Source organism: Procambarus clarkii, chromosome 4 (genome assembly GCF_040958095.1).
Source record: "Procambarus clarkii isolate CNS0578487 chromosome 4, FALCON_Pclarkii_2.0, whole genome shotgun sequence".
NCBI lineage: Eukaryota > Metazoa > Arthropoda > Malacostraca > Decapoda > Cambaridae > Procambarus > Procambarus clarkii.
The window spans coordinates 41618132-41637585 of record NC_091153.1 but is presented as its reverse complement, the minus strand read 5'-3'; the positions used below and the strand labels follow the sequence as shown (position 1 = coordinate 41637585).

The following is a 19454-nucleotide window of genomic DNA, read 5'->3' as shown; positions in this document are numbered from 1 at the left end:
GTTGGAGGTGAAAAAGTATCCGAGATAACTAGTGAAACGGTGTGAAGGAAACGTCAACACCAAACACCGACGACTCCACCAGGGCTGAATGAGATGCGGCGACAATATTTAGCATGAGGAGATTATCCACAAACATCAAAAACAAAAATGATAGGACCACAGATACAGAAACCGAGAACAAACAACTTGGAGAGAGAGAGAAAAAAAGATGGAAGGAGCGCCAAGAAACCTCATACTGTTGCCATGATGAAATTCACAAGTGAGACACCAAAAGAGGCTACCCATGGATGGTACAAAGAGCAATACATAAGTCAAAAACTAAATGTTTAGATCAGCAGAGAGCTTTGAACCATCAAGGAACAGCAGTGTACAAGTACTGAACAGTACTGTTATTGGCCATTAAATTTGTTACCCTTAGGGTAAGGAAAGTACAGTATTGTATATCATATGATTATGATATAAAGAAATGATTGTTTATATATCATTTGCATATCTTAATGTTCATAAACATGTGTTGCATCATTTTCTATAAGAATTAATTTTTTATTATTTAAAAACTAAAAATGGCAATTTACAGTAAGTATTCTGAAATCTGGATTAGTCATGAATTGGGATGGGGGTTGGGACAATGTACTGTAGTCTGCAGACGATGAGTCACAATAATGTGGCTGAAGATATGATGACCAAACCAAACACCAGAAGATGAGGAGACAATAACGTTTCAGTCCGTCTTGGACATTATCAAATTGACAATGGACTTGATAATGGTGCTGGACGGAGCGAAATGTTGTCGTCTTCTCATCTCTTGGTGTGTGGTTTGGTCTTCAGTGCAGTCTGGATTTTTGAGGTGCCATTGTATATTTATTTGTAACAAAATTGCAGGCTCCTTTGTTTGATTTAATCTCTCCAGTTATTACTGTATATATGAGATTCTAAATTCTGCAAATTTTAATGAATGAATGCAGTACTGTATAGTACATTTCTTTCTAAATTTCTCTTACATTATAACCATGTGAGAAGGGATGCATGTTTACCAGGTCAATTATACCAGGTGAGAAAGTAGGTAGAGGTAGAGACAGGAGAAGGTACATGGGAAACATAACAATACAGTACCATTTATTTCTGAAGAGGCATTGTTGAGGTGGAGAAAATAAGATTGTTAACACTTTCGCTGGATCAGGACGCACCGAGGAGTCCTGTTTCGCTAACCGCTCCCGCATGGTGGACATAAAGTTATGTCCTCTTTTAAAATATTTGTATAAAATTCAATTTTTATCCGATTTACTTTGGGTTTGTTTCAAACTGCGCGCCATGAGGCTCTCTTTCTCACCACTAGGCTGCATGGTACAATAAGTTCATGAAAGGTGTGGACCACTTCGATCAAATGGTATTATGTCCCAAACGGGTTGCAGGTGGGTGACTTTAGCCGTTTATACTGGTAATGCTTCCCCCATATCATGTATTATATGCATATGTCTGTTTAGGGAATTTTATTCCGATCAATGTACAACCAAAAATAACTGTGTGCAACAAGTATAAACTTGACAAACATAACAAAAGTAAAAACATTTCGTGTGTGTTTGACGCTCACTAATATGTTCCAGCGTTGTTTTATATTTGGCGCTATTCTATCTTACGCTTTGTTGATCTTTTTTACCTACGGGCTCATAGAACATTCTATTGCGAACACATTGACACAAAAATGAATGACGTACATAGAAAATTAATGTCATGAGAGTGAAATAAGTATAAACTTTCAAAGCGCCGTGCATCGTCCCGTCACCGATACCGGGTAACAATTTCACCACTTCCCACACTCTTGCGGGTGGGCCGCAATCATTATTCTACACTTATATTCATATCACCGTGTTGGGAATTTCATTGCGAGTCCATTGATACCAAAATTAACGCTGTAGGAGAAGTGTGGAGGTGATAACAATCCCAAGAGTAAAAACATTTTGTTGCTGTTGGGCGCTCACGGCGAGTCATCTTCGTAGTTATTTATTTGGTGCTGGTATCCCTATACGTTTCGTGACATTTTTTACTGATGTTCTTCTAGAGAATTTTATTGCGAACACGTTGGTACCAAAATGAAATACGTAGCTCAAGAACTAAGGTAAGGAGAGTAAAAAGAGTATACACATTATTGTTTTTACGCTTACGCAGCAAAAACGCCGCGCGCACATACCGCTTTTTTTTTTTACCATCGAAGGGGGCGCGAAAGTGTTAAGAGGCATGGCCACCAGAGTTTAGAAAAAGAGCTATCAGTGCTTGAAGGCGGACTTGCTCAGTTGAGCTTCCCTGGATGATTGGCTCCAATAGGTGTATTACCTTTGTTGCAATACTGTACTTGCTTTTGAATAAAATTCTATTAATATTTTAATATTTGGAAGAAATAATTGAGTTTTATATTAAGGCTCATATAATTAATTGTTGTGTGTTTATAACTAATCTTGGTAAATCTGACGTAATCTTATTATTCCTTCTGAAGAGGCTGCAGAAATGCTAGGGTCGTCAAGGGTAAGTGACAAGTGACAAGCTAGAGTTTCACTCAACATTTTTTATGTTTTATGATTTGCTTTTCCCCTACTGTATATAGAAGGATTCTGTTTTGTTTTAATGACTGTAGAAATCTTGGTAAGAAGCATGTAATCTTGTTAATCTAACGAATTTTCCACAAACAACTAAGTAATAATTTATCTCCAAATATTTTAGATTAACTCACATCTTAGGGATTTTTATTAGTGTGTATATTGTGTTTTGAGGAAAGATCTATTTAACAGCATATTAGATGTACTGTATTGTATATAAAACATGTTATAGTGTTTAAATATGCAATTTTAAAAATCCCACAAAACTTTGGGATAAATGATACCATGATACAACATGGGTTAAGGAGGCAAATTACCAATTTGCCTCCTATAATAATTGTTACAAGTGACTAGTGGATCATGCAGAACTTTATCCTAAAGCCTTGCTCATTACATCTGCTCTGAAGCAAATAACTTGCATTAACTTTCACTCTGAAATATAGATTTATTTACTGGATTAAGAACTTGCCTAAATTACATATTCTTTATACAGTAATTTATAGAGATACACTTGAATAGTTTACACTTGAATGTATTTTTTTCTGATATGGATTTCTGATTTATGGATTTTTCTGATTTATGGAATTCCATAAAACCTCTGAGACCCACCTGAGTCTACCAGGAACCAGGACCAGAATTTGGCGCACTCTTTGAAACAGTGGAAGCTCACTATTATAACATAAATAAAAAAATATCATAAGTACACAAATGGATTCATTCTTGACTCACAGTCCGTGATCCCGGGTTCAAATCCTGGGCGAGACAGAAATGGTTGGGCACGTTTCCTTTCACCTAATACCACTGTTCACTTAGCAGTAAGTAGGTACCCCAGAATTTAATAATTTACTGTTGTGGGGTTGCCTCCCAGGAAAGGTCAGTAGTTCGATCTTGGGGGACCTCAATGTAAGCTTGACTTATATATACACACGCAGGTTGTCTGTCCCCAACAAAAAAATTGCATCATGCATAATATATTGAGAGAAAAAGATTTTTGTGTGCAGCTTTTCTCCTTCACACTAATAGGTACACTACAGTATTTACATCTCTGGGTAAATAAGCACTATGCCTTCCTAAATAATGAAGTAGATTGGAGAAATATAATGCTCATTAAGGCAAGGATGATAAATAACATGTAATTGTTTGAATATATGATGAGCAGTACTGTATTGTACTCGCATGGTTGTGCTTGCGGGGGTTGAGCTTTGGCTCTTCGGTCCCGAAAGGGTGCTGTATATTGTGACGGTAACGCGTTGGTGTTCGGCTGTTTAAGGCTAGGGGTATGGCCTCGTCACATAGTTATAAAAAAAAATAGAAAAACTGGAACTTCGTCTGTGGTAAGGTAAGGAGAAGACACACAAAACACAAGTAAAACTTTAACAATGAAATTTTAATTACGTTAAATAAATCAAAACATGAAAATATGGACAAACAAATATGTATAATAAAATCAATGAATCAAAATAATAAGAATACTTAAATGACACAATGAAAGTTACGTTAAGGCAAAATAATAAGAAGTGCAACACAAAAGGTAAGTGGGAGGTGCTGGAATATTGGCTTAAAGCCACCACCTCTCTCAGTACACGCTAACGTCTAGCTGGGAGGAGTGCTGGCTACGAAAGCACGGAACATTCTGAGGACTGATGTTGGGGCGACCCCAGACATCAGGTAGTATTGGGGGCGAGTGCAGGTGCAGCCAGACCGGCGACCAATCAGCGGAGCCGTAGCGATCAACGGGTAGTTTGGTGATTTGGGTCCGAACAGGTGGCGGGCTGCATACGTTTCTGCTCACCCTGGCAAGCCTTGCTGGTGCTGGTGTTGTTGGCGTTGTTGGACATTTCTTCCATAGTCTTTTATATAGTTGTGAAGACGTAATTTTGGAGGGAAGAGCAGGCTCAATCTCTTGTAGGAGATTATCGTCACAACTCTCCCCCGAAGCCTGCGGTTCTGGAAGAAGTACGTCGTTATGTGGTGGAGTAATGGATGGAGTCGCTTCTACTTCATAAACTCTGGAGAGATCATGGACTAAGATGTTGTCAGACTCTTGGTATAGCGTGTCTCCAGGTTGAATTTCTGCAGTTAGCAAGCCCATAGTAGAAGACGTTGAGATGAGAAGTGGGCGTGCTGCAGGAGGTGTAGGGTGGTGTGGTCCGTATTGATGGTGGACCGAGCACTTTTCAGGTGTGGAGTGAAGTGCTGAAGCTTTAGGATGAGGAAGAGTAGCTCCTTGCCAATTGTTCCGTAGATCCTTGTAGCAGTAGTCGCTGACAGGTGTATTCTTCTCGCCTCGTTGCTGCATCACGACACCACCCACGTCGGTACCATTGGCGTCGACATGGAGGATGAAGGGCTTATCTGACGAGGTGAGAGTGGAATTAGAAGAGGGCATAGGAGCACGATTATTATCCTGAAAGCATTTGGGAAGATCATTAAGGATTTTGGAATTAGAAAGCGCCGACTCCTTGTCAGTGCTTTCGGGAGAAGAAGCCGGGATGGTCTCACTGTGGATGTAGGGTTCTGTGAAGGTAGAACAATTAATCAAGACAGTGGGAGGAGTACCATTATATTGCTTCAGGAGGTTGACGTGGCACAGCTGGGTCTTCCGCCGCCTATCTGGAGTCTCTATCACATAATTATTATTATTCCTGCACTCTTTGACGCAGTAGGGTCCTGAAAATCTGTTTTGTAAAGGTGAACCTGGGATAGGGAAATAAGCAAGGACGAAGTCTCCCGGCTTGAATTTTCTTACTTTGCTGGTCTGGTCGTAATGAGTCTTCATTCTCACCTGGGCTTTCAATAGATTATCATGGGCAAAGCGGTGGACTCTCTCTAGAATGTGCTGAAGGTTTTGAAGAAACTGGGGCACATTCTGATGCTCACTGAAGGTGGCATCTCTGAGAGAGTCTTTGAAAGCCTTAAGGGGAGTACGGCACTTACGGCCGTAGAGCATCTCATAAGGAGATACTCCTAGGGACTCATTGGGGAGACTTCTGAAAATACACATTATTAGGTCAATCTGCTTATCCCAATCCTTTGAGGTTTCACTACAAAACTTTTTCAAGAGTGCTTTGATGGTCTGATGACTACGTTCAAGAGAACCCTGTGAAGCAGGATGATAGGGGCTGGACAATACCTGTTTGATGTTGAACTCCTCCAGTGTTCTTTTGAAGAGATCACTGGTGAAGTTGGTGCCACAGTCACTTTGAATCTCCCTGGGAAATCCGTATTGAGTGAAGATCTTCAATAGATGTTTGATAACCGTAGCAGCCGTGATGTTCTTCACTGGAACTGCTATGGGAAATCTGGTGGTAGGACACAGGATGGTTAGGATGTAGGCGTTACCTGAACTGGTCCGAGGTAAAGGACCAACACAGTCTATTATGAGTCTGTGGAAAGGTTCCGCAGGCACCTGTATGGGAATCAGTGGTGCTCTGGGAATGGAGACGTTCGGTTTGCCTGCCATCTGACATGTATGACACTGTTTTACGTACTGTTTGACGTTGTTTACCATACCTGGCCAGTAGTAGTCTTGACGAATCCCATGGTAAGTCTTGTTGAAGCCGTAGTGGGAGAATGCTCCGTGGGCCAGGTGTAGAATAGTGGGCCGCAGGCTGGTGGGAATCACAAGTTGTTCGGTGTTGGCCCAATCGTCCTCCTCCTTCAGTTTACTGGGTCTATATCTGCGGTAGAGCAAGTCGTTCTCTAGGAAGAACCCAGGAATACTGTCGGGTTGAGTCTCAGCCTGGAAAAACAATGGTGTTAAAGTAAGATCTTCCCTCTGCAACTTACGGAACTCCAACTTGGTCAGATGCGGGGGTAGTTTCTGAGGGTCTTGAGGGACAGCGGTAGCAGTAGAGTCGGCTGGCTGTGGACGTGCGGCTTGTGCACGGGTGGTCACGAGAACCGGAGGAGAAACTTCATCACTCTCTTGAACCTCTGCTGGAACATACTCAAGAATAGGGTTACTTGGCACAGAGTTACACACCTGGGGTTTGTCCATGACGATCAGGTTGGTCGGTTGCAGGTCTTCTGCCAAGTCGTTGCCTAGGAGAAGTTGCACTCCAGGCATGGGAAAAGGCTTTTCCCTGACGGCGACTTGGACTTCCCCGTTCACGTAGGGACAATCCAGGTGGACTCTGGCGAGAGGGTATGGAGTAGTAGCAGTGAGGTCAGTGATGAAGACCGTTTCCCCGGTGTAGACTATGTTGGGCACAGCCGACTTCAAGATGATCGATTGTAGAGCCGCTGTGTCCCTCAAGATCTTCAATTTGAAACGTCCCTCCGGATTTGAACCGTTGGCAGAGACAGTTCCAGTATACAGGTGGTTACTGAAAAGAGAAAGATCATTAACATCAACACCAACATTCATCACAGGCTTACCGGACTTAGGAGGAGTTGGTTTGGGTCGTTGTTGGTCAGTGGTTCCCTTGTATTGAGACTTACCACACTTGTCTATGGTATGTCCATAGAGTCTACAATATTTGCAGTACAGTTGTGAACCAGCTTGATCGGGGCTCACCTTCTCGTAACTGTACCACGACTTCTTACTGGAGGATGGTTCAGGTGTCAGCCGGTGGATGAGGCTGTAAGTGTCAGCCGACTTAGCACACTTCAGGTAGTCGGTTTCTTCTTTATCTGCTAAGTAGAGGCGGACAGGAGGCGGCACACGTCTCAAGAATTCTTCAACAAGCATCAGGTTCACGAGTTCTGTAAAAGTAGAGACATGTGCTGCTTCCAGCCATTTCATGAAATACCTCCGTTTCGTGTTAGCAAACTCGAGGAAGGTAGTGGTACTTGCCTTCAGGTGGTCACGGAATTTCCTTCTATAACTTTCAGTAGAGAGTAGGTAGGCGTCTAACACTGCTTGTTTCAGAGTGTAGTAGTCATTCTCAGACGCCAAAGTACTGAGTGTGACTGCAGCTCTACCTGTAAGATGGACTCTGAGAAGTGTGGCCCATTGGTTGACAGGCCAACTGAGTTGATTAGCAAGGGTTTCAAAGGTGGTGAAAAAAACATCAACTTCTGCTTCTACAAAGGATGGCATTAACTTACTTGCATGTGATATATTAAAACTGACGGGAAGATTGGCAGTAGCTTGCTGGCGTTGGGTGAAGTGTGAAGTTTCCAAGGAGATTTCGCGTTGACGACACTCTAGAGCCAGAGTCGCTTGTTGCTTGTCATGTTCGCGTTGTATTTCCAACTCGCGTTGTTTGGTTTCAAGCTGTACTCTTTCACGTTCACGGAGTAATGCGACCTCGCGTTCGTGTTCTTCTCTCCTCAAGGCAGCTTCGCGTTCTTGTTCGTCTCTCCTCAAGGCAGCTTCACGTTCTTGTTCGTCTCTCCTCAAAGCAGCTTCGCGTTCGTGCTCTTCCCTTCGTATGGCAGCTGCTTCTCTTTGCTGCTCACGTTCAATCTTGGCCAGCTCTAGTTTAAGTTTCATCGTAGCCAAGTCAGTTTTCTCTGCAATATAGTAAGTTTCATGAGTTTCAGAGTCTATCTTACCTTGCTCTAAATAGTAATCCAGCAACAGGTTGTGTAGGTCATTTTTGTTGGCTTGGTAGGGAACTTCTAGTTGATACTCATGTGCAAGAGTTTGTAGTTCAGTCCTCTTGGCACGACTCAAAGTCCCTATTTCACCTGCTGGATTTGCACGGAAAGTTTGGAGACGAAACATGGTGAAATTAGCAAATAAAGGTACACGAATGTTCAATAATGAAATGTCAGAAACAGGACAACGTGGCAACTGGCACCTATCCTGTGTGATCTTTAACAATTAACGTTAAGTGAAAGATATTAAATGATTAAATTAAATCAAGGGCGCAGGAAATCTTGTACCCGGTACTCATGTAAGAGAATAAGGGCAAGAAAATCCTACTAACAAATGAAACAAAGTTTCGAAAACAAATGAAACAGTTAAATGCTTCAAAAGTAAAATTGGTAGTCCAAGGATGTAGGCATACCTTGCCAAGTCTCTATAGGACATAAAGCAAGTTTTTCCCACTGAATTTAATATGATACTTACAGAATTAGCGAACTTTTGTGCTCTGAAAAAATAAGCTAATTCCCTACCGTTGTATGTATCATCATCTCTGACTGACGTGTAGGGGTGCGAGGTGTCAACTGGTGACGAGAACTGCTGCTGAGGTCCCAATTCAGCAACTAAAGTTCGAGCTAGAGGAACTATGGCCCTCTTTGTCCTCCTACAGTCAGATTGCAGAAGATTGGGTACTCTTGACCCGGGGCAGACCACAGTACCAGGGTACCAATATGATGATCTGTCAGAATGAGAAATATTCAAGGGACATAGATGGTAAATACGAGTAATAACAAGGAGGGAGAGATGACCAATTAAGAGTATGACTGAGGCCTACAGTCACCACGTAATCCAAAGTTGTCTCACCTTCACTATATGTTACTCTCGTAATGCACAATACACCGCACCTTATAAAAAATGAAATTGAATGAAAAATAGTAAAGCTACGTTAACAGAGTTAAATACGCTTACCATAAATTACCACTTGGCACCAGTACCTGAGTGAAGCTCCTAGGACAGGCCCCCATATAACTTGTGACGGTAACGCGTTGGTGTTCGGCTGTTTAAGGCTAGGGGTATGGCCTCGTCACATAGTTATAAAAAAAAATAGAAAAACTGGAACTTCGTCTGTGGTAAGGTAAGGAGAAGACACACAAAACACAAGTAAAACTTTAACAATGAAATTTTAATTACGTTAAATAAATCAAAACATGAAAATATGGACAAACAAATATGTATAATAAAATCAATGAATCAAAATAATAAGAATACTTAAATGACACAATGAAAGTTACGTTAAGGCAAAATAATAAGAAGTGCAACACAAAAGGTAAGTGGGAGGTGCTGGAATATTGGCTTAAAGCCACCACCTCTCTCAGTACACGCTAACGTCTAGCTGGGAGGAGTGCTGGCTACGAAAGCACGGAACATTCTGAGGACTGATGTTGGGGCGACCCCAGACATCAGGTAGTATTGGGGGCGAGTGCAGGTGCAGCCAGACCGGCGACCAATCAGCGGAGCCGTAGCGATCAACGGGTAGTTTGGTGATTTGGGTCCGAACAGGTGGCGGGCTGCATACGTTTCTGCTCACCCTGGCAAGCCTTGCTGGTGCTGGTGTTGTTGGCGTTGTTGGACATTTCTTCCATAGTCTTTTATATAGTTGTGAAGACGTAATTTTGGAGGGAAGAGCAGGCTCAATCTCTTGTAGGAGATTATCGTCACAATATCCTTAGTGAGGAGTGATGGGGGTATGGCATGAGAATGAGGGGTAAAAGGTGCCAACTACAAACCAATATTCCATCACTCTTACTGCTGCAGCTGTACTCCCTTCAATATTTCTATTTAATTAATCCTTACTCACTTTTTTATGAATAAAGGTAGACATATACACAATACATTACATGATCTTGTAATGCCAGGAGGTATAAATAACTTGAAATTTGAATCATGTAAGTTAACCATATAGTTCAATATGAACATCATTTCTCTTGATCAAAGTATCATATTGAAGCTATTCTATTAGTAAATAACATGAAATATGGATGGAATAAAATATTTACTTATGTGAGAATAAAAAAGTTGTGAAATGGTATAGATTATTCAGCAGTGCTGGTGTAGTGAGAGAGATGAAGCTTCCTCACAACCAGCCTGGTAGTCCCAATGTCACTTGTCCAGAATTTCAGTTTTTTTGAATGTCCAGAGGTACCAATTGATCTAAATAACCGATGTTGCACTGTATAGAGTTGATTGTTACATCTCAATCTCGAGTACTTGAGAATTTAAAAGGCTGGCAGACTGGGGGTGTGTGGAATGCTAATATGTATTAATGAAGTAGTTAACTAAAGCTGAGAATTATTTCTTTCACAGGAAGATTCTTTTGATGAAGACACGGAAACTGACTGTCGGGTGTCTTCGTATATTCAGTCTCTTCCCCGTAAGACTGTAACACTCAGCACTCCGGAAGATGAGGACAGTGATGATGAGGCCGAGGGACCAGCTAAAGTACAGCGCAGGAGAAAAAATCCTCAACTGAGGCGAAGTAACAGATTAGATCAGTAACTTTGCTGGTAGCTGGAGATGTCTGATTCCAGCTAATTAGGATACAAGTGTACAATTTTGTACCTACTTCAGTAATATTTATGAGCATTTTGTTTAATGCTGCCCATAAAATAATGTTCTTGCATTTCCCCGATTATAGCAGCTTTTGATGGGTTTCCATATGTAGAAATCTGTCTCATGGATGCCTTTCACCTTCATGTAGATGGCAGAATAAAGTATGATGGGCTCCAACCAAATGCTGCCTAGATGGTGTGTAAGTTAGTGATATATGTTTCTGAAAGTACAATCAAATAGCCAGTTTTTACGAAGAAAGTTATGTGGCCATAATTTTGTTTTATAAATTTGCTTAGCAAAAATATGTATGTTGTCAGATGTTGTCAATGTAAAATCTGATCATTCAACTCTTCTTTGTTCTTAGGTAAGTGAATACAGTAATCTCTACTGTGGTAGTTTCACGAGGAAATCTTTCGGTATCAGCTGATGCTGCAGCATTATGTAGTCTTAGTCTTATTTCCCTGGAAATACTTCCACTATATTGTGCATTAATATTTACAAAATACATAATACAGCACAGTATTTAGATATATGAGAGAGATAGCCTAATGATCATGGAGTGAACACGCAGTATTGTAGTTATTTGTGTGCGGCTTTGAGTGATATGCTGTGTACTATGGTGTAAGTACGTGCCCCTTACATGGAAGTTTCTCTCCATGAAGTGCAACTTGAGGGGAACACATTTGATACATTTAAATCATTTGTTCGATATTTGTGAGCATGATTTTGATTATTACAATAATATTCATATTGACTTGTATATTGTTCCTAATATTTTTTTGTACAGTGTATTTTGCATCATATAGTGATGGCAGTGTGTGTGTGTGTATATATATATATATATATATATATATATATATATATATATATATATATATATATATATATATATATATATAATATACACACACATACATACATACACCGTGTGTATAATGTTTCACAATCACTTGGCTACAGTTCTCCTTACATGCAAGCTACAGTGCTTCAACATCAAATTACTTCAGTTCTCCTCACTCTCAGGTATATGACATCATCATCATCATCATGTTACTCCACTTCTCTCACTCAAGTGTGAGACTTCAAGTAAAGTTGGTTCTTCTCACACTCATCGTCATCTAGTTAGTTTGATCTCTACAGCCAAATATGGAGCATCAGCACTAACGCCTATACCATGTGTGTCATTGTTAGCGGAGCTACTGTGTAGAATGAAGCAGCTGCTAAGTGCTTGCTTAAAGAAATAACAGCAGTTGTGAAGACAAAAGTTAACATCACTGTGGCAAATAGAGAGTGAATCAGATGTATCGGGGATGAGACGAGAATCGTAAAGCCAAATGTACAGAGAATTGGAATGTAATTGTAATTGTAGATACTGAAAATAGATGTAGAAATAGTGTTTGCACATATTTCACCCCATAAAACTAAGAATGAAATAAAGCTTTAAACAGACTCAAAATAAGCTTCATTGGTGTCAAACAGAAACTGCCTTGTGCAGGGGTCCCTGACATCTTGGAAAGTTGTCCTGTGTATAATTGTTTATATTTGTTGTAGCCCAGCATGATTTTATATTTGGTGCCAACCTGTCCAAGTGTATATTATTATTATGTACGTATTGTTATATAGTATTATTATTACTATTACCACAGGTACTACCATTTTTATTGTTGGTAGCATTATTGGTATACTTAATGGATTGCCAGTTATGGCAATTAGTTACATACAGTGTATTTTATTTAATATGAAGGTAAGGCTTTTATTATTAATCAAGTTTTCATCTGTAGTGTTTATTTTAATCAGGAGTATATTATTTAGCTAAGGCATTTGGAATCATTCAGTGCTATGTATTTATTTTTAATTTTCATTTAAATTATTAGTTTATTGAAATTCAAGTACAGAATAACAACAAAGGAAAGATAAATGTATGTAATATGAACTGTGTTATATTTTTGGGTCTTGCAAGTGTTTTAATGTCAACTAGTATTACACATGAAATGTAGTTTTTTTACATTACTTAATCTGTATACTTAATCTATGATCCAATTTTTGTTGTAAGATTTTGTCTTCATAAAGGTTAATATGGTTTTTCTGATAATTTGACCTACTCAAAGAGGTTAAGAGGGAACAACACAAATAATCATTGTTATTGAAATTTGCCACCTAGGTACACTTGCCCAACACCAAATGGCAGTCCAGGCAACCTAGGATCTCTGCCAACAAGCCAAGCCATTCACAAGTATGGTGCACAACCGGGGCATACCTGCTTGATGGGGTTCTGGGAGCTTTTCTACTCCCAAAACCCAGCCTGTGGGCAGGCTTGACTTGTGAGAGCTTAGTCCACCAGGCTGTTGCTGGGAAAGACTCGCAGGCCCACATATCAACCACAGCCCATTTGGTTAGGCACTTCTTGAAGAAAATTATCTAGTTTTCTCTTGAAGATGTCCACGGTTGTTCCGGCAATATTTCTTATGCTCGCTGGGAGGATGTTGAACAACCGTGAACCTCTGATGTTTATACAGTGTTCTCTGATTGTGCCTATGGCACCTCTGCTCTTCACTGGTTCTATTCTGCATTTTCTTCCATATCGTTCACTCCAGTATGTTGTTATTTTACTGTGTAGATTTGGGACCTGGCCCTCCAGTATTTTCCATGTTTATATTATTTCATATCTCTCGTCTCCTTTCTAGTGAATACATTTGGAGAGCTTTGAGACGATCCCAATAGTTTCGGTGCTTTATCGCGTCTATGTATACCGTATATGTTCTCTGTATTCCCTCTATTTCAGCAGTCTCTCCTGCTCTGAAGGGGAAAGTGAGTACTGAGCAGTACTCACTTCCATCTTGGCTGTACTGAGTCCTCTGTCAGCATTCAACTTCTGAGTGGTGTTAACTTTCCTTGGAAGAATAGTTTGATGTGGGGCTTGGATTTGTTCCTTGTTTTGCATCATGTGTGAATTCTGTGCTATCCACCTTACATGTGTCCTGTGTTGCCAGATTGCTCCAGCTGCTGTAGCCAGTGTTGTCTTCCATGCTTTCTGGTTTCCTGCCACTCACAGGCTATCATCTTTGCAGGATTTGGGTTGCCTTCTTTATGAGCTGCTTCCTCATAGAGTACATGGGTTTTTGGGTCCCTCTGTGAGGCATGTTGATGGGAATTGCTTGGTGGCCTGTCTTGTGTCATGATTGTCAGAGCAGATTAAGACATAGTTTTCTTGGCTGACATTAAGCCCTGTTGGTCTAGTTGATGCTGGGTGCCATGTTATGTTGGCTTGGTTGATGCCTGGTCTCATGTCATGTTGGTTTGGTTGATGCTGGGGTGTTCTGAACTGGGTGTCAGTGGACGTGTAGGTCCTGTTGATATAGGGTTGATGACAAGGTTGATGAGCCATGTTAGCCCAGTGGCCTATGGGCCTTGTAGATCCTATTAGTACTGGGTCATGTTAATATGGGTGGAGGTGTGTTGTGTTAGATGTTATTGTGTGTATGAGGGGGATAGTCCTGGACTGAAAACCATGGTGGTTTTCAGTCTTGCTGGCAGGTGGTTGCTGAACCGGATGGGTCTCCAGTCTTTGGGTTGTATTTCGCTGATGGTCGTTCTGGCCTCTTGTTTCAGATGTGGTCTCTGCCATTTTCTGTTAGATGTTTTCCATAAGGATGTTTTTTAGTTTTCTGGCTGTTGTGTTTTGGGGGTTGGAGGGCTTCTGAACTTCCTTCCTGGTGCAGTTCCTTGGCTCTGATTTTCTGCTCTTTGGCTCCTTGGCCTGTCCCTTTGTCGTTTCCTCCTGTAGGTCAACCCTGTTTGTCATTTCTGTTTTCTTTAGGGGTTACTTCTTTTTCAGTTTGGTTGGCTTCTCTGCTGAAGATCTGTGATAAGATTACATCAGGAAAATCCTGAAGATTCATTTCCAAAATTCCAACATTGAGTGTAATGAAGGCTCCTTTTGGTGGGTAGCTCGGTAATGTCCCATCTTTACTCTGTTCTCTCCTCCATGGGAATTGGGAGATTGTGTTATATGGTGGAGTGTGAATGGCTTCTCTGATTGGCTGAAAATCCAGGATTGCCAGGGGCTGCTATCTGGGTGGTGATTTTGCAGCACTGGGTCTTCGGCTTGGTTCTTTAGCAATCTCTGATTGTTGACCAGACCACTCTGGTCAACGATCTCCAGGCTCTGATCCCTAGGCTCAAGATAAGTGTTTGTAGGTCTTAGAGAGTCCTGGTGTGTTCCCCAAGACAAGACTTGGCTGCTCCCAGGTTGTAGCATTGGTAGCTACTGAGTGGTCAACGACACCAAGGCATTTTGTTACATATCAGTGGTAGGTTTTTGTTTACAGTATACATCTACAGTTTTGTAATTTACTGGTATTTAAATGATTGTTCAAGGACATAGATTTTTATTGTTTTTTATTATAGTCATGTGAATAATACTGTATAACAATAATATTTAATTAATTTTTTTATTAGTAGGTAGTCTGCCTTAATTTTGCGTATGTTTCGACATGCTACTTGATAATGGGCAGTAGAACGTTCTGATTACTGGCCAAATGTATCTATATTGTAGGTGTGGCATTTAGACTTATCACATGTATAATGACTCTTTATATCACTTTCTAATCTTGATCAATAGAAAGTAGGTGTAGGGATAATTATGGCTCTCATCTTATATTGCTAGTCAGTGCCAAATGTTCGTTTAATATGTACATTGTTACTATTCCATGGTATTAAAGAATTTTCTTTATCAGTATTTATACTGTATATTTTATTTAGTGTCCAGCAAAATGCGTGTGACTTATAATGTGCCTCATTAGTAACTGAGGATTTACCTGGGAGTACTGTAATGATAGTTTAAACTGATGCACATGTAATGCTGGATTCATATGAGAAATACAATATCTACTAGTTAACAAATTATCTTATAATATTGCTCAGGTCTTTCAATAAAAAGTTGTACCAATATAATTTGACAGATGAAGTAAACCAGGAAATGTTGGTAAATAATTATAGACAATGCTTTGCTTAGTGCCGAGTTTCTTCGGGTTTGAGGAGCTACTCATTCAACACAGTGTTGTCTCTTGTGAAGGGAGGTCTTTGGTGTTTACTTCAGTGCTTTGAGTGACAGGTATAAGTTATCTGCAAAGTTTTCACCACCTGAAGGAGGCCTGGTAGAGACCAACCAGGCCTCCGTTAATGCCTATTATATATTATGCCTAGTACAGCATATTAACACATACTGGTTTGTTAAATAATTAATAAATGTTGTATTATAGAAAAATAGGAACAATAAAAGAGGAGAGAGAAAATAAGTCATTGTTATTGGGTTAAATGCACCACCACAAAATTCATGTATACTGTAAGAGCATTTGTAATGTAATGAAATATACAAGAAGGGATGAATGTCTTGATTAACAATTTGTCTGATAACATATGGAGGCAAAAAATAGGAGACAGACATAAACCAATGTAAACAGCAAACGTGGAGGAGTCAGAGAAAGACACACAAACACAAAGGTAAAATGATGGGAGAGGGAAGTTGGTGATTATTCAGTTGTGTGACAAGTGGAAGCATGGGGGTGACTGCCTAATGGGAGACCACAGTGAAAAGTTTCAACAGTAAAATGTGTACTTGGTTGTAACAACGATTCTATGCGGCGGGGATCGTATTCCAGGGACCTGCCTGAAACGCTACGCGCACTAGTGGCTGTACAAGAATGTAACAACTTTTGTATATATCTCAAAAAAAAAGTAATTGCATGAATTTCAATAATTTCCAGTCTTACTAAACAATATATTTAATGAGATAGGGCATTTTGTATTTGCCTGACATCAAAACAAAAGATATGTCTCATGCCAAATTTGACATGGGTGAAGTCCCCAAGACAAACTGGGTTTTCCACAAATAAGGAAAAATGAGGAGCCTCATAACGCAACCAAAATACCAAAGCCGACCTGAATTCAAAAGATGTCGAGTCTGTCAAGGAAACTGGTCCTGATCCCTCAAGAGGAGCTGAAACGGGTCCAACCTTGCCGAAAAAGGGAGGTAACGGGATGATGTAAACCTGGAATAAGATGCATCCAAGGACTCAAACAGGACTTGAAGTGCTCCTGGAAAGGAGAAACCAAGGAATCAAGCTCAAACATCAACAGAGAATAGGTAAGATCCTCTTTCCTAAGCAAAAAATTCACTGCAGAAGGATAAGAGACCAGGCAGGGTTGAAGGGCAGCTAGAAACCCTTGTGAGGTTACTCTTGGCGTCCTGTCTCTACAGGATCGTCGTGATTGTTTCTGACATCGCTACCTCGCACGGTTCTTTACAACATCTTCACTCATGCTTATGTTGTGCTTTGATCATTATCCTGTTCCCATTCATCAACTCTCTTTTTCTGTATGGTTGTCTCGTTTCATGTTGCCAGTATTTCTCCTCGTGTTGTTCCATCCTTGCCCCCGTGGAGAGGACCCCTTCCGATGTTTTGCAAATCCTTGACCCACGTGACAAAAGCTTCTACCCCTCTTACAGTTCTGAGAAGCTTTTTCCTTTGGAATCCCCCACAGCCTTGGGGGATTCCAAATCCTAGCTGGATTGGTTTCAGCAATTCAGCCGCTTGCTGGCTGACAACCCTCGTAGCAGCCTTGGCAATCAGGCGTCGGAGAGTGTTGCCAACAGCGATTGGCCTGATTCCTTCGTCCTTCTTTTTGAGAGCACAGAGGGAGGCACCAAAAAAGAGAGGCCTGATGACCTATATATATAAATATGTATATATATATATAAATATATATATATATATATATATATATATATATATATATATATATATATATATATATATATATATATATATATATATATATATATATATATAATATATGTCGTACCTAGTAGCCAGAATGCACTTCTCAGCCTACTATGCAAGGCCTGATTTGCCTAATAAGCCAAGTTTTTATGAACTAATGCTTTTTCGACTACATAACCTACCTAACCTAACATTTTCGGCTACCTAAGCTAACCTATAAAGATAGGTTAGGTTAGGTAGGGTTGGTTAAGTTCGGTCATATATCTACGTTAATTTTAACTCCAATAAAAAAAATTGACCTCATACATAATGAAATGGGTAGCTTTATCATTTCATAAGAAAAAAATTAGAGAAAATATATTAATTCATGAAAACTTGGCTTATTAGGCAAATCGGGCCTTGCATAGTAGGCTGAGAAGTGCGTTCTGGCTACTAGGTACGACATATATACACATATACGCACTTCTCAGCCTACTATGCAAGGCCCGATTTGCCTAATAAGCCAAGTTTTCCTGAAATAATATATTTTCTATAATTTTTTTTCTTATGAAATGATAAAGCTACCCATTTCATTATGTATGAGGTCATTTTTTATTTATTGGAGTTAAAATTAACGTTGATATATGACCGAACCTAACCAACCCTACCTAACCTAACCTAACCTAACCTATCTTTATAGGTTAGGTTAGGTAGCCGAAAAAGTTAGGTTAGGTTAGGTTAGGTAGGTTAGGTAGCCGAAAAACAATTAATTCATGAAAACTTGGCTTATTAGGCAAATCGGGCCTTGCATAGTAGGCTCAGAAGTGCGTTCTGGCTACTAGGTACGACATATATATATATGTATATATATATATATATGTCGTACCTAGTAGCCAGAACGCACTTCTCGGACTACTATGCAAGGCCTGATTTGCCTAATAAGCCAAGTTTTCCTGAATTAATATATTTTCTCTAATTTTTTTCTTATGAAATGATAAAGCTACCCATTTCATTATGTATGAGGTCAATTTCTTTTTATTGGAGTTAAAATTAATGTCGACATATGACCGAACCTAACCAACCCTACCTAACCTAACCTAACCTATCTTTATAGGTTAGGTTAGGTAGCCGAAAAAGTTAGGTTATGTTAGGTTAGGTAGGTTAGGTAGTCAAAAAACAATTAATTCATGAAAACTTGGCTTATTAGGCAAAGTGGGCCTTGCATAGTAGGCTGAGAAGTGCGTTCTGGCTGCTAGGTACGACATACATATATATATATATATATATATATATATATATATATATATATATATATATATATATATATATATATATATATATATATATATATATATAATATATATATATATATATATATATATATATATATATATATATATATATATATATATATATATGTCGTACCTAGTAGCCAGAACTCACTTCTCAGCCTACTATTCAAGGCCCGATTTGCCTAATAAGCCAAGTTTTCCTGAATTAATATATTTACTATAATTTTTTTCTTATGAAATGCTAAAGCAACCCTTTTCTCTATGTATGAGGTCAATTTTTTTTTATTGGAGTTAAAATTAACGTAGATATATGACCGAACCTAACCAACCCTACCTAACCTAACCTAACCTATATTTATAGGTAAGGTTAGGTTAGGTAGCCAAAAAAAGCTAGGTTAGGTTAGGTTAGGTAGGTTAGGTAGACGAAAAAACATTAATTCATGAAAACTTGGCTTATTAGGCAAATCGGGCCTTGAATAGTAGGCTGAGAAGTGCGTTCTGGCTATTAGGTACGACATATATATATATATATATTTATTTATTTATATATATTTATATATATTTATATATATTTTCAATCCCTATTTAACAGCATAATTATTTTGTGTATGTAAATCTTATTGTAGGCATAACATTTGATTACAACATACAACAAAACTATTAT

General features: G+C 39.5%; 1 protein-coding gene across 2 annotated transcripts in view; it reads left to right on the top strand.

Moving 5' to 3' along the window:
* Window positions 1–15479, top strand: part of LOC123750243 (phosphatidylserine synthase) — a 33303-nt gene extending 17824 nt beyond the window's left edge. For both annotated transcript variants that reach the window (XM_069333721.1, XM_069333714.1), the window contains exon 8: window positions 10492–15479. In XM_069333721.1, the coding sequence (XP_069189822.1) occupies window positions 10492–10683 (192 nt within the window). In that variant the 3' untranslated portion in view covers window positions 10684–15479. The remainder of the gene's footprint in view (window positions 1–10491) is intronic.
* The last annotated feature ends 3975 nt before the right edge of the window (window positions 15480–19454 follow it).